The sequence below is a fragment of the Salarias fasciatus genome, chromosome 7, assembly GCF_902148845.1.
Source record: "Salarias fasciatus chromosome 7, fSalaFa1.1, whole genome shotgun sequence".
Lineage (NCBI taxonomy): Eukaryota > Metazoa > Chordata > Actinopteri > Blenniiformes > Blenniidae > Salarias > Salarias fasciatus.
The window spans coordinates 20,909,411-20,922,579 of NC_043751.1; the positions used below are offsets into that span (position 1 = coordinate 20,909,411).

General features: G+C 45.1%; 1 protein-coding gene across 3 annotated transcripts in view; it reads right to left on the reverse strand.

The window, feature by feature from the left end:
* Nucleotides 1-13,169, reverse strand: part of syt7a (synaptotagmin VIIa) — a 78,468-nt gene that overhangs the window by 20,685 nt on the left and 44,614 nt on the right. Inside the window, exons 3-6 of one of the 3 annotated variants that reach the window (XM_030095737.1) lie at nt 8,897-8,976; nt 7,405-7,539; nt 3,472-3,639; nt 800-1,216 (exon numbers count right to left, since the gene is read on the reverse strand). In XM_030095737.1, the coding sequence (XP_029951597.1) occupies nt 800-1,216; nt 3,472-3,639; nt 7,405-7,539; nt 8,897-8,976 (800 nt within the window). Of the gene's footprint in view, nt 1-799; nt 3,075-3,471; nt 3,640-7,404; nt 7,540-8,896; nt 8,977-13,169 lie in introns of those variants that run through there. The other 2 variants (XM_030095738.1, XM_030095736.1) reach the window with 2 other exon arrangements.

Sequence of the window (13,169 nt, forward strand, 5' to 3'; positions counted from 1 at the left end):
TCGGCCTGCCATGAATCGGCCATCCTCACTCTTTCATGCATGTGAAGCTGAAATGCATGGTGAAACAGGAAAAAAAGGATTTCTTTAACATATTGCCCAATTAAAAAAAAAAACAACTACAAAACTCACTTTAGTTGATCAGTCTAGTGTCACTGCGCAGTTTAAATAAGACATGTTGAAAAGTATCTCGCTATGTACTCATTCATTAAATGAACGGGAAAGGATGGGTAGAATTAAACATAATCTATTATGGTTATTATTTGTGTGTGAGATGATGCCTTGATGAGGGAAGATAATGATCATCTTTTATAAAGCAATACGGCTGACAGCTACAACACTAAAGCTTATTAACATTCATAACTCTAACTTAATTAACATTTCCAATATATTTCTATAAAGGCAATTTATTGCCCTCTCATTTGGATTCAGCTTCATCTTGCTGTGTTTGCACTAGGTATTATGGATAACACATATAAGCACAAGCACAGAGTGCAAAGTTTGACTGACAGAAGTAATATCCTTCCCTGGATATCAGATGCAAACTGAAGGAAAACACCTGAAGGGAGAGGTACAGAACAGTTTTTCGCACATATAAAGGTAAAAGCAGATTAGTAAGTACTTAAATACAAATGCAATAAAACTTAAAAACTCTAATCTGCATACATTAAGCTTAAAACACTTAAGAAAGATACTTTAAATGATTGCAACGCAAAACTGCAAAGTCTATCTTACACACAGAGGATATGACTTTAAATAAGAGAATCAAGAAAGATGTGAATGAAAAATTGCAGATACTCACAGAAAGGACTTGACATCCAGGCCTCGACCCCGGATCTGGTCCATCATGTAATCCCAGCTGCCAGGATTGGCACGTGAGCGGCCTCCTGCTCCACCTCCCCTATAGCGAGAGGCCCCTCCTCCTGCGGGGCTTCCCCGTGCGCTCCGGGGGCCGCCGCGCGTACCTGCGCCCCCACCCTCACCACTGTTGCCGCCTCCCTCTCCTCTCCCGGCACCCCCGCCTCCCCCGGGCTGTCCGGGCGCCGTGTGCAACTGTCCCAGGCTCTGGGACGTGGTGGGGGGGTGGCCGAGTCCGGGGCCCGACGGGTGGACGAGCGGCTGCTGGAGGCTCTGCTGGCGCAGCAGCGTCCGCGGCCGGGCCGGCCCGGAGGGGATGTGCTCCAGAGTGGAGGCATAGGACAAGACCGGGTCCCCAAAGCTGGGAGGACAGAGGAGCAGGGAGGAAAGAGAGCGTGAAGAGGGCCACGGCCGGCAGAGGACAGGTCGATGAGGGGGGTCAGAAGAGCCAGGGGTGGAAAGAGTAGATACAGAGGAGGAGCCGTGGCGGGTGGAGGTAGGTTGGTCGGAGGTAAAGAGGTCAGGAGAGGAGATGAAGAAGAAAGAGTCATCAGAGAGAACACAGGGAGGCACGGGGTAGCAGGGAGAGGACAGGTTGACGTCAGGATGGACACAGGAGAGTTTGTCCAAACAGGAAGTGGATGGTTGCGGGATGGAGGAGGAGGAGGAGGAGGAGGGGGGAGGGGCGGTGGCGTGTGAGGACGAAGAGGAGAAGGAGTCAGAGGGAGGAGTGTTGGTAGGTGGAGACAGGAGGAGGAGGAGAGAGAAAGAAAGCAACGTGAGGCAACAGCAGTAACAGCAGTAGCAGAAGTAGCAGTAGACGGTGCAGCCTGACTGATGGTCGCTGTGTGTCGCGTGCTGCTGCTGAGGCTGCGGCGGCGGCGGCGGCGGCGAGCCGCTCTTGTGCGTCAGATGTGTGTGCGACTTGCGTGTCTGCGCCGTGTGAGCGTGCTGCTTGCATGCGGGTGTGTTGCGCGCTGGCAGCGGCCGGATGTGCACCGTCCGCACCGGCGTGGAGCGGTTCGGCGCCACGTGACAGCGACGAGGCGTGTGGGCGGCGGCTCTGCAGCTTCCGGACCTCTCTGACGACGGTTTTTTGGACTGATGAGAGATCCCCATTTCTTCCAGCCGTCAGTCCAGTTTTGTCATGTCTGACAGCCTCTCCTTTCTGTCTAAGTCATTTTCGTCTTTTAAATACGTGCTGCACCTCCAGAGACATCCCAACAGCCAACCAAGTTCTACAGTGTGATTCCCTCCCTCTGTCAGCCTGTCACTCTACACTCCTCCCCTCCATAAATGCTGCTTAATTGGCTCACGGCCACTTTTAAAATCTCCCAGCAACATGAAAATACGAGGCAGATTCTGTATTTTACAAGCTGGTGTTTCTTGTTTTTGCATAAATCTTTTCCTGCGTTCCGTCTCTACAGTAGCTTTCATCATATTTTTTATGTTTTGCTTCTCCGGACTAAATATATCCTCCTCTCACTCAGATCGCTGTGTAACCCAGACTACCAGAATTAGGTCATGTGAGAGCTCCTCGCATCGGTTAGGTGCAGTTTACTCTGCTTTGCATTACTTCGCCTAACGCAATTTTGCAAAAGGCTTTTAGTGTGATAGTCATATAATGTAACAACCAGAAACAAATGGGTAAAAAGGGGCAATGGAAGGTTTTGCAGAACTAAAACAGTTTGTGGAAAGGAATCAAGAAAAGAAGGTGAACCAGAGAACCAGAAGGGGGCTTCACACCGAGACAGAAAGATGGAGAGAGTGATGGGAGCGATAAGAGCAGAGGGTGACGGTGGAGGAGAGACAGAAAATGGGGTGCGAGACACAAACACAAGAGACACAGACACTTATAGCAGCCTGAAAATAGAATCCAATTATAGACAGGGGCAAAAAGAAAGATGAGAAGAGGAGAGAAGGAGGGAATGAAGAGTAAGGTAGTGATGGGCATGAACGTGTTGTGGAGGAAGAAGTCACAGGCAGCGAGTGCCAAAGGAAGGTGCAAATATCGCAAAGAATCAAAAAAATAACCACGTCATTCGCAACACAGTGAATGTAGAGCCGTAATGATGCCGTACGCCATGGTTGTCGAACACATGCAGTTCGTAACGAGCGTGCCATTCACATGCCATCTTCAATCTTCATTAAAAGGTGGGATGACAGCGTGCGATGCGAAATTTCTTTGAGAGTGTGAAAAGTCCTTGGTTGCATTTTTTTGAAAATTATATTTGCAAGCAGTGCTGTTCCTAAAGTGTATCCTTTTGCAGATTCACACGGGGAGCTTGCACGGAGCAGCTGGGCCGCCTGTGTCAGCTGAAGGTTGGAATCGGTGTGACACGGCGACAGTAACTATTGTTATCTGCTCCTGATGAGACCGCGCATTTCCCCGGTGCTCACACCTTGATCTGCGCCCACACACTCACCCCGTCGCTTAAGTTACACTTTCTCCCCCCCTGCTGAAGATGACCTGACCTGCCTGTTTTTCATTCATCTGATCACGGCTGCTGTTAGGGCAAAAAAAAAAAAAAAAACTGAACAAAAAAAGAACATTTTATGGTACTCAGGTGTTCGCTCTTTTTTTTTTTTATTTTTGCACCTCGGGTCTGAACTCACTTGCTGGGTCTCAATCCTCCGGACTGCATGTGGCCGTGGACGGTCTGCCACCTCCCGGCTTTCACTCCCTCTGTCACCATGCTCTTCACGCTGTCACTGCGATAAGGACCCCCCCCAGCATCCCCATGCCCAGTTGCTGCCCCTTTATGACCCCCTGACACTGCCCCACTAAGAGAAAGAGACAGGGTGCGGAGAATCCACCGCAAAACAGAAGGTAGAGGAGGAGGAGGAGGAGGAGAATAATGACAGGCAGAGGAGAAAAAGACCAAAGAGTGAGAAAAACACACAAACAACACACACAAACACTGGAAAATAGATTGAGCAACCACATGGCTAAGGAGGTGAAACAGATCAGCAGAGTGTGTGAAGGGGCAGGCCTGGTTTTCCAGGCCAAGTGAGAGGCAGGAGAATGAGGAGGGGCTGGAGTCCAATGGAGAGAAAGACAGGGAGAGGGCAGGGGGAGATCGGGGAGGAGGATTTAAAGGAGGAAGAGATCTCACATGGAGCCTGTGGAAGGTGTAAAACCAGCAACAAGTCACTGCTCTGGGCCTGGAGGACCGATGCTACAACTGCCAGCAGGCTCTGGCGGCAGCAGTGTGCGGACGCCGCTAATTTAAATCTGATTTTCTCATTCGTTTAGACATCTGAGACTCAAGATGTGCGGCTTGAGAAAGCCGCTCATTGTCACAGCTGAGGGCAAAGGGACAACGGCGAGCGTTTGATTGCCTCATGAGAAAATTCCCAGCTAGAAAGACATTCAAAGAAAAGAGAGAAAGCATGCGTGTTTCAGTGAAACATTGATTGCATTCTATTTGTAGATCCTAATCTATAATAATTTACTTCTTAAATATCAGCTTGCGATTGGATCATCACAGTCAGTCAATAATTTTCTAGCAAGATGAGCACTTCCACACACAGTCAGCCAGAAGTAACACAGTATGAGAACAATCTGAACCTACCTGACTCCAGAAGGCGCAAATTCAAGAAATTAATCTGTGTTCACATGAAAAGCAGTCATCAAGCTAAATTTCCCCTTAAAACGGGCCTGGGTTTAAAATGTCATGTTTACACCGACAGCAGTGATGATCAAAAATAAAGAACATTGGTGCCCTCTGGTGACATGACTACATTTCATTAATATGCACGGCGCTCATATTCCTGGAGACACAAAATCAGTCCAGTCTGGTGTGTGCACACGGGATCGGGGACAGCTAAACTTGCATGGTGTCCCGCTGAAGGTCACCTTTCACATATAACTCTGACCAATTGACCTGACAGTACACGCGGATAACTCATCAATCACAGCAGCGGCGTGAACGGCGGAGCTGCAGCGACGGTCAACACAGGAGACACGAGCCTCATTTATCGAGGCAAGCACAAGGTGAACGTCTTCACTCTTTATTAAAAGTAGGAAGACATAAATAAATGGGGCCACGAATCGTCAGGAGTATTCCCGGGAATATGCGGCAGTCGGAGAGCTCCGACCTGCTGCTCAGTGAACTTCAGTGACTGATGGAGATAAAATGAGAGCCAGATAATGATACTGGAGAGAGTAGATACAGAAAATATAATGCAAGTAAATGTAATTCCCAATACTTTGACTGCATCGTCTTGACAGATGGCTCATGTCAGTTCACTGCAACCACTTTTCCGAGATTGTGTGATGACTGTTGACACTGCTGACATGTGATGTATAACTGATTCGCCATTGAAAAATGGCAGAATTGAGCGCAGAATCCAATAAATCCTTAAACGTGGAACAGAGTAGGGAACCCGTTTGATAAATGAGGCTCAGTGTCATTACAGAGATTGAAAGCCGCTGATCTCAAGAGTATCTCAAATAGGAAATGATTTCCCAGCCGTCTGTTGGCTTTAGCAACATTATATTGCCTAGAGTCAGGAGGTCGTCCCCTGACTCTCCTTGTGTGAAAAATCCTCACAATGTATTCTTATTTTAATTGAACAGCTGTTTTCACCTGTTCACACTCAGTTATGGTAAAATACCACTGCAGTAAAAACTTCCAACCCTTTTTTTAATATATTAAATACATTAGCAGTGCTTGCAAAAAAATAAAACCTTGAGGGCTTTTTATAGAATGAACTTCTCATGACACAAACACTGGCTCTGAAGCTGGAATTCCAAGAACAGCAGCCTTCGTCTTACAGGCAGGGTTTTTCAGACAGTAATCCATTTATCCACTGCATCCTTGAGCACACTGCTGCCTCCTTTCTCCTGGCAGTTTAACACACGGCCCTCATCGGCTAGCTCTGGTCGGGATGACCATCTATGAGGCGGCGAATCAGACAGATGTCTGGTGGCGGGATGTCTAATCTTAACGGCTTCTCAGTACCCAGAAAGGGGAGATAGGTTTGACCTTGCTTGCGGTCTATTGAATTATTGCGCCTAGCGAGTAGAAAAAAAAAAAAAAAAAACTTTCATTGCATGAAGGAAAAACACTGTTAGCTTTTCTCTCAAAAATAATAGACAGCAGATGAAATTCAAGCGATTCAGTATTAGTGCAGCACACGTGAGTTACTGTACTGATGGAAGATCAGAGAGAAGCCACGGATGGACATAAACTACAGGTGAACATTGGCGCCGTGCTGCAACCGGGTGTAACGGTCAACCCTCCACAACAACAGCAGATTCCAGTCAACACAAGAAGAAGACAGAGAGAGTTGCACAGATTAGGATACACGGGCTACAGGAGGAGGGTTACAGCATTCACGTCTCTTTTAGGAAGAGGGAAAAACTACGAGGGTTGTCCGTCTCCATGGTTACACTCCATGGGAGAGAGGTGAGAGGTTAGAGGTCAGGAGCGGTTAGTGTCGAGCAGCAGGGCTGTAGGGAGTGAGGGGGCTTCCGAACACGCGCCTCTGTGTTCATTTAAAAGGTGACAAGATGTGAGGAGAAGCAGCAGAAATTAGCCTGGGGAGGATTACAGGGTCGCTCGGCTTTGTCGCTGCAGTAACAGTCAAATGACTGTCTCGGGATGCTGTAATGTGCGTGTGTGGCATTTCCTCTGCTTGTATTTCCCAAGCAGATTATGAGTAATCATTAGTAACCATTTGTGCCCTCCAGTGTGCTAACATTTGAGGGGGTTGATGTTGGTGCTGTTATTACTACTGATGATAAGAATTGCATTGCACACCAAAAAACAAGTTATCAATGTGCAGTTTGTGAAGATTGCAGCACTTTGATATTCATGGAATTGGACTTTTTGTGTTCAAATCCTCTGGCTTAATACCCCCATCCAGTCATGGGAAAGCCTTGTCCTTAAGAATAGAACTATAATCAAACGTCTGAAACGAGGTGGATTTAATAAGCCACTGGGCATTACAATAGCCACATTCAATAGCCCAATTTGGTGATTTGCTCATAATTTTGGCCACAGTGTGGGAAAATGGAGAATGGGTGGACTAGAGGGAAGAGAAGAGGCTGAGAAGACAAAGTCAGCAGAATTTTTGTTTTATTTTGGGTGGGGTGATCACTAATTCATCACTGGTTGACCCATACAATCAGGGTTCGATTTGTGTTTTCAATGGTGCTAATACAATTTCAAGGAAAAAACACAGTTAAAAAAAAATTAACAAGGGATAAGTAGAGCAGAAGAGGGAGGTGTTATCCCCCCATCCCACTGGCAAATCACACCCTTGCAAATAGGTTTGAAGTTTTGAAAAATTGCATAATTCATGCATATGTTTTGGGACAAAGGTCCCAATCATTTTTTTTTTTTAATTATTATTATTATTTTTAAGTTCCAAATCTTCTGCAATTATCATCCATTTTGAAGAGTCAGAGGTGAAAACCTGAGATTTGTGCCATTGGGAGGAGAGGATATAAGAATGCAGAGAGGGAGCAGAGCACAGCCCCTGCCTCGTTACAGCCCTGCACAGGGGGAAGTCTCTTACCAGCCTTGGACCAAGACTCACTTGAGCGTGAGGCGAGGATCTCCATATGGGGCATAGGGAGAAATGTTTAGTACGAACTCCTTGGGCGGATAGGAGCTCCACCTCTGCTGCACTGTGCTGCTGTCATTGTTATTCCAAAAGTCTCTGTCTAGATCACTGCGGCCAAAGAGAGAGACAGGTCAGAGCAATACAACGATGGACAGCCGCGGCACCAACCAAACCATTCTCAACAGGCGCTCCCTCCTTTTGGAGACGAAGCCCGGCTCAGTTCGAGGAAGAGGGTTGCTCTTAAAGCTGAAACCAACGGGAGATTGAAATAAAACATGCCCACATTAACGCCTATTATTCTACCTGAAGCGGACAAGTCAACATAGTGGTTTGAAAATTAAAAAAAAGGGGCAGCCTGAGGGGGGAAAAGACATTCACAAAAGCTTTTAATACAGCAATGTACCGTAGCAAGGACACAGAGAAATAGAAAAGAAGATAGACAGCAAGAAAGGAATCCTAATCTGATGACTACATACAGCATGTGATTACATTCTGTTTGTCGAGCATGGCACCACTGATGAGAGACATTTAAGTAAACATTAAGAAGTCTGGGCCCCATCCTCAGCATGAGCAGTGGGAAAGCATGAACGTACGAGACACAAGGCAAAGAGATAAACCGCAGGCAGTCAAAGAAGAGGAGGGAAAAGGTGAGCAGAATCACTGACAAGTCACACGGCAGTGGCCAGAGCTGCAGCACAGGGACAGAGCGAGAAGAGAAAGGCAACGCACAGCGAGAGGAAGTGTGAAGCTGAGATGACCAACAGAGCACACCAATGCTGCTGGAGCCAGTGAGAAGGAAAATGCAAATAAATCAAGTGACTGAAGGACCCAAGTCAGAGTACATTCGCATACAAAAGCTCATTTTTAGTCCATGAAAAAGTCCACAAAGAAAACATGAACACACACTGAGAAAACTGCTGAGGCAATGTCAGGCTATAGAAGAAAAGCAGTGATCAGCAGGTTAATAGAGGTATTTCATTGAATAACATGGTGTACTTAGCATTATAAATCTGACATTTTCTGTTGCTGACCTATGTTCCCTTTTTTCCACAAGAGGACAAAAGAAATGCCTTAATCTTACATTGAGCCCTGTAAGAAACGTGAAAACGAAATCTTTCCACACATTCATTCGCCACTGGTTTTAATTGAACCTGCGCCATCCGAAGCAATGGAAGGCGTGGCACAGGTACAACTATCCCACAGCACATAAGTGCAGCGGCGGATCTGTCCAGCCAAAAGCTTCATAGGTACGATAATGCAGATTTAATCTACCCCGATTAAATCGCTAACCTTCATTTATTGTCTTCCCCTGAACACACTCATTTAGAGCTTGTGCTCCTCCCGATAAAACAACAGGCCTCATCTCTGCCTCGTTCGTGCAGAAGGCATTGAGAGACTCGAAGCGGAATCAAATGGAGTTTATTAGCACCAGATTTTCTACCCCAACCAGTTACTAGGCACTTACTTGATGGCTTTCTTCTCCCCTCGCCCACGTGCCGAGTCTGGAGTGTCTGCAGTTTCCACTCCTGGCTTATTCCTCTTCCCCTTCAGCCAAGCAGAGGGAGGGGATGACAAATAATAATAATAACAACAACAAAAAAAAAAGCAGGAACGAAAAGGTTAGCTTGGATTTGTCCTTTGAAGATGTGTTTTTGCTGTCCTAATTTCAAGTGTAAATGCCTCTTCCATTATCTCAGGAACACTATGCCATCAGTCCTTTACCTCATGGTCTCCTGATTACACTAATCAACGTCAAATCAAATCTTCTGTGAAGAGCCATTTCTGACTATGATTATCATTCGTACCACCCTGAAATTTACATGGCAATTGCCTCTTTAACGTAATCCGCTGGGTACTGGAGAGAAGCCTCTAGAAAGTCCTGAACCAGTCTGATTTCGAATAGCTCGAGCATGACCTGCAGTAACCATGGAAATAATGGCAATTTAAAGGCCTCGGAAAGTACGGTCTGCAGAGCGCATTCTTGTGGAAAAGCTCATTACAGCTGAAGGTGTTTCGCATGTGTCATGCTACAGATAATCTCTATTGACACTCTACTACAAGTGGGATGGGGGGGTATCAGTCTGAAGCTGCCCTACCCTTCAAATGCCATAAATGTGGTGCTGACAGTGATGCTCTGATACACACTCAGGATACGGGAGGATTCTCCATCCCGGAAAATCTATTGGTAGCACAGCTCGGCTTGGCTCGGATCTGAAGTTGGCTAAGAGGTCATTTCCTGTGGTGGGCTTGCTTGCTTGGGGGGGTGGGGGTGGGGCTGAGTATGGACATCCAAACTGGAGGTTTCCGGTTAAAGGTTTTGTACGGACTTGCCAACAATCGTGGATCCACTGTGCTCTGGTCAAAGAGCTGTGAGAACCTTTCCTAGAGCCCACCTGGGACCGGCTGCCCCTCCCTGACCTGAGTGGAAACACACCCAGCCAGATTCAGGCTCTGAGCATGTTGCCAGTTTCTTGGCGACAATAAGCATTGTGCTTTTGAAATACAATAATACCCTCATGGAAAAGAGATAAGGTGTATTAGTTTTATTGTTTATTAAAATTTATTTTGTCATCTGAATCCTAATTGTCCAGAGTTTCTGTTTCATTTAAACATAAACTAATCAGCACCAAGTTGTCCTAATAATGCATTTCTAGACTAAAGTGGAAACCCTGTAGAGATCATGCACACCCAGTGCTGATGGAGGGAAAGACAGACCATCCTCAGACACAAACGCACTCAGTCTAACCTGAACACTGAATATATCACATGGAAAAATACAACTAACTGTTCCTCTGATAGGGAATTCTGAAAGCAGTTCAATAGCTGGTACATCTACACATACAGTTATGAACTACTATTACCACTTCATAGAAGTAACAATATTATAAATGTAAAGAATTAAATATGAAACAAAATTCTTAAAGATTCTTGACTGAGCTCTGCTTGGTGACTTCTTGTTTCTACAATCACAGAAAAAATGTATTTACATTTCTGAAAACATCTAAGATACAAACATAAATTTCCAACTTGAAATAAATAAGCAAAGAAAGAAAAAAGTGAAAACTTAATGGATTAGATCTCTAAAATGCCATTTGGTGAAGTTCAGAACAAGTTTTTGCCAGGCATGAATGGATTATAACACGACACATTAATCTGGGCAACATTTTGATTTATTTGTCTGACATATGAAAAAGACAAGTCCCCCAAAAATGAAGCATCATTGTTTTATTATGTTTTACTGCAGTCCGTTTCTACGGGTGAAGTATTCTCCTCTTTCCCCAGTTCAACCAATCGCTGCAAAGCACACAAAGCCAGTGAGTGGCAGAGAACAGTCTGATTGACATGTTGAACATGACGATTTTAGGAGTTACCATCTCACCAGATGATGCTTGGAACTAGTAAAGAACTGAGTGAATAATCCAATCTGCACAAATGGGTTTGTTTAGCGGCACTACCAGAATAGACAGTGAGGTGACAGCAGATCCGTTTGGAGAAATACGCCTGAGAAACCTGTCACCGGGCTCACAGCTGATCTCCAGGGACGCTTCACATCAACACTGGGCTTACCGACATGAATAAATTAAAAGACACCATTATTAACAGCTTTTGGGATCCAAAGCCTTTGCTGATGGGTGGTAGTGTTTACTACTGAATTTGAGTCTGATCTTACCGTTATTTTCTAGTATTATTCTTCATTAGGTGTGTCTTTTCTTAGTAACTAATCAACAAAAGTAGCTAATTATATGACGGTAACTCAATACGTTTGGGCATATGGAGATGCAACCTGCTAAAATTCAAACTGAACATGAGAATGTGGGGAAAATGTGCCTTAAGTGACTTTGAAAAGACCATTTCTGACTGCACAAGTTGATGCAATTGCGGAATTAGTGTCAGTAATAATAATCAATATACTGTATATACAGTAATATATGATATTATAGACAATATTTCCCCTGCCATGAAAATACAGCTGCCTGTTCACAGCAAAAGTTTGATACTGAGAACAACTTAAGTCAGACTATGAGAAAAAAGTAAAGGCTTATCGGTATTTTTTATCAAAAGCACAAGTACAGCTGAGGTTGTGCTGTAACATTTAAATCTTTTCCTACAGTCAGCAGGAGAAATCTGCATATCTGAAAACTGACAAGCCAAGGCTTTTAGGTGGCTGAAAATAGGCTTTTACTATCATTTAACATTGCACACCCTATAGCGACTCATATGGACTGTCTGTCCATGTAAAAGTCTGGGATCCAGGCATTAAATATGTTAAAATAGTACACAGAGGAAATCCACTGGACTATATGTATGAGCTTCTAAATGACACTGGACCGACTAAGATCTACAAATTCAATACAAGACTGGCAAACAGCATATGGAAATGCAAATTGTGCCACCGACTCTATACTCAGCTACAGGAGCCGACAGGAACATGGAGGTACACTGCAATCTGCACTGTGGATGCTGTGGCTTTAGATGTTGTTGGAACGGTGACAAAAACTGGCGTTCACGAGCGATAGCGCTGCTGAGACAAAACGATAAAGCCCACAGCGACAGCGCTGATGATACCCGGCGCACACAAAGAGACAAAGCCGCTCAACTGTTGTATAATCAGCACTAACCTGAATTGGAAAGGTCAACAAGTGAATAAACACAGATCTGACAGGACGACTGGTTAAACAGCTACATAAACGAGGTGTGTAATTTGCCCACTGACTTCTGGATAAACAGCCTCTATATAACTCGACACCGATATGGGAGGTGAAGTATGTTTTAAATCGACTTTGTCTGTTATACATAGATATGCTGCGGTATTGGTAGGTCTGCCTGCTCAGAATATAGCTCTGTTCTCCACATAAACAAGTCCACATCACCACAACAAATACTGTATCTGTACATGGCAATCCATTCATGAGTGGGGGAAGAAACTGTCTATACTTCTCTGAAGCAAGGACGAGCTATCAGAGGAAACTCATGTATCATTCAATGGTGTCGTGAAATTTTCAAGACGTCAGAAAGACAGAGGATGAGCGAGAGTCCAGTACAGGTAAAGCTGAAAATAAAAATCAAATTCAGGGGGAAAAAAAAAAAAAGACAACCAGGAGGAGAGGAAAAAATGACGACAGTGCACAGCAGCGTGTGAGACAAAGAGATGGGAGGAAGGGACAGGTGCAAATGGTAAGCTGAGTGAAACAATGAGTGACAGATAGACTCCAGTGGATTGGATGTGAAAACAAGGCAGGTCTCGGCGCTCCGCGGTGGGCAGCGAGTCGCACGTCTGCCTTTCCGTGCTCGCACACAAGCGTGCACTTGCACAAAATGAAATAAATAAATTAAAAAAAAAAAAAAGAAAAAAGAAAAAGCTTCAAAACGACCTGCTCTCAACCGTTCCTCCGGCTCATTCACAAGAACGGATAAAAAACACTGCTTCGATCTTCAAGGGAGGTGTGCAGGCTGCTGCAAAACCACTGTGACGATCATAACAAAGCCTGCCAGCTCGACTGACATGAGACGAGAAACAATGAAAACATTAGCTCAATGCATCAAATGAGGCTTAAAGAAAATCAATAGAAGTGTGTGCGATTCACCCCGCCGCTGCTTTCTGTAACACAACAGAGGCTTTACAATGATCACAGGAGTTAGCAGCATCTGGCTCAGAGCCATTCCTTCATGATCGCCGCAACATTTGTGGTGAACCAGTTAAGTCTACTGGCTTAAAATGCACAAGCAGCAAACTTTGA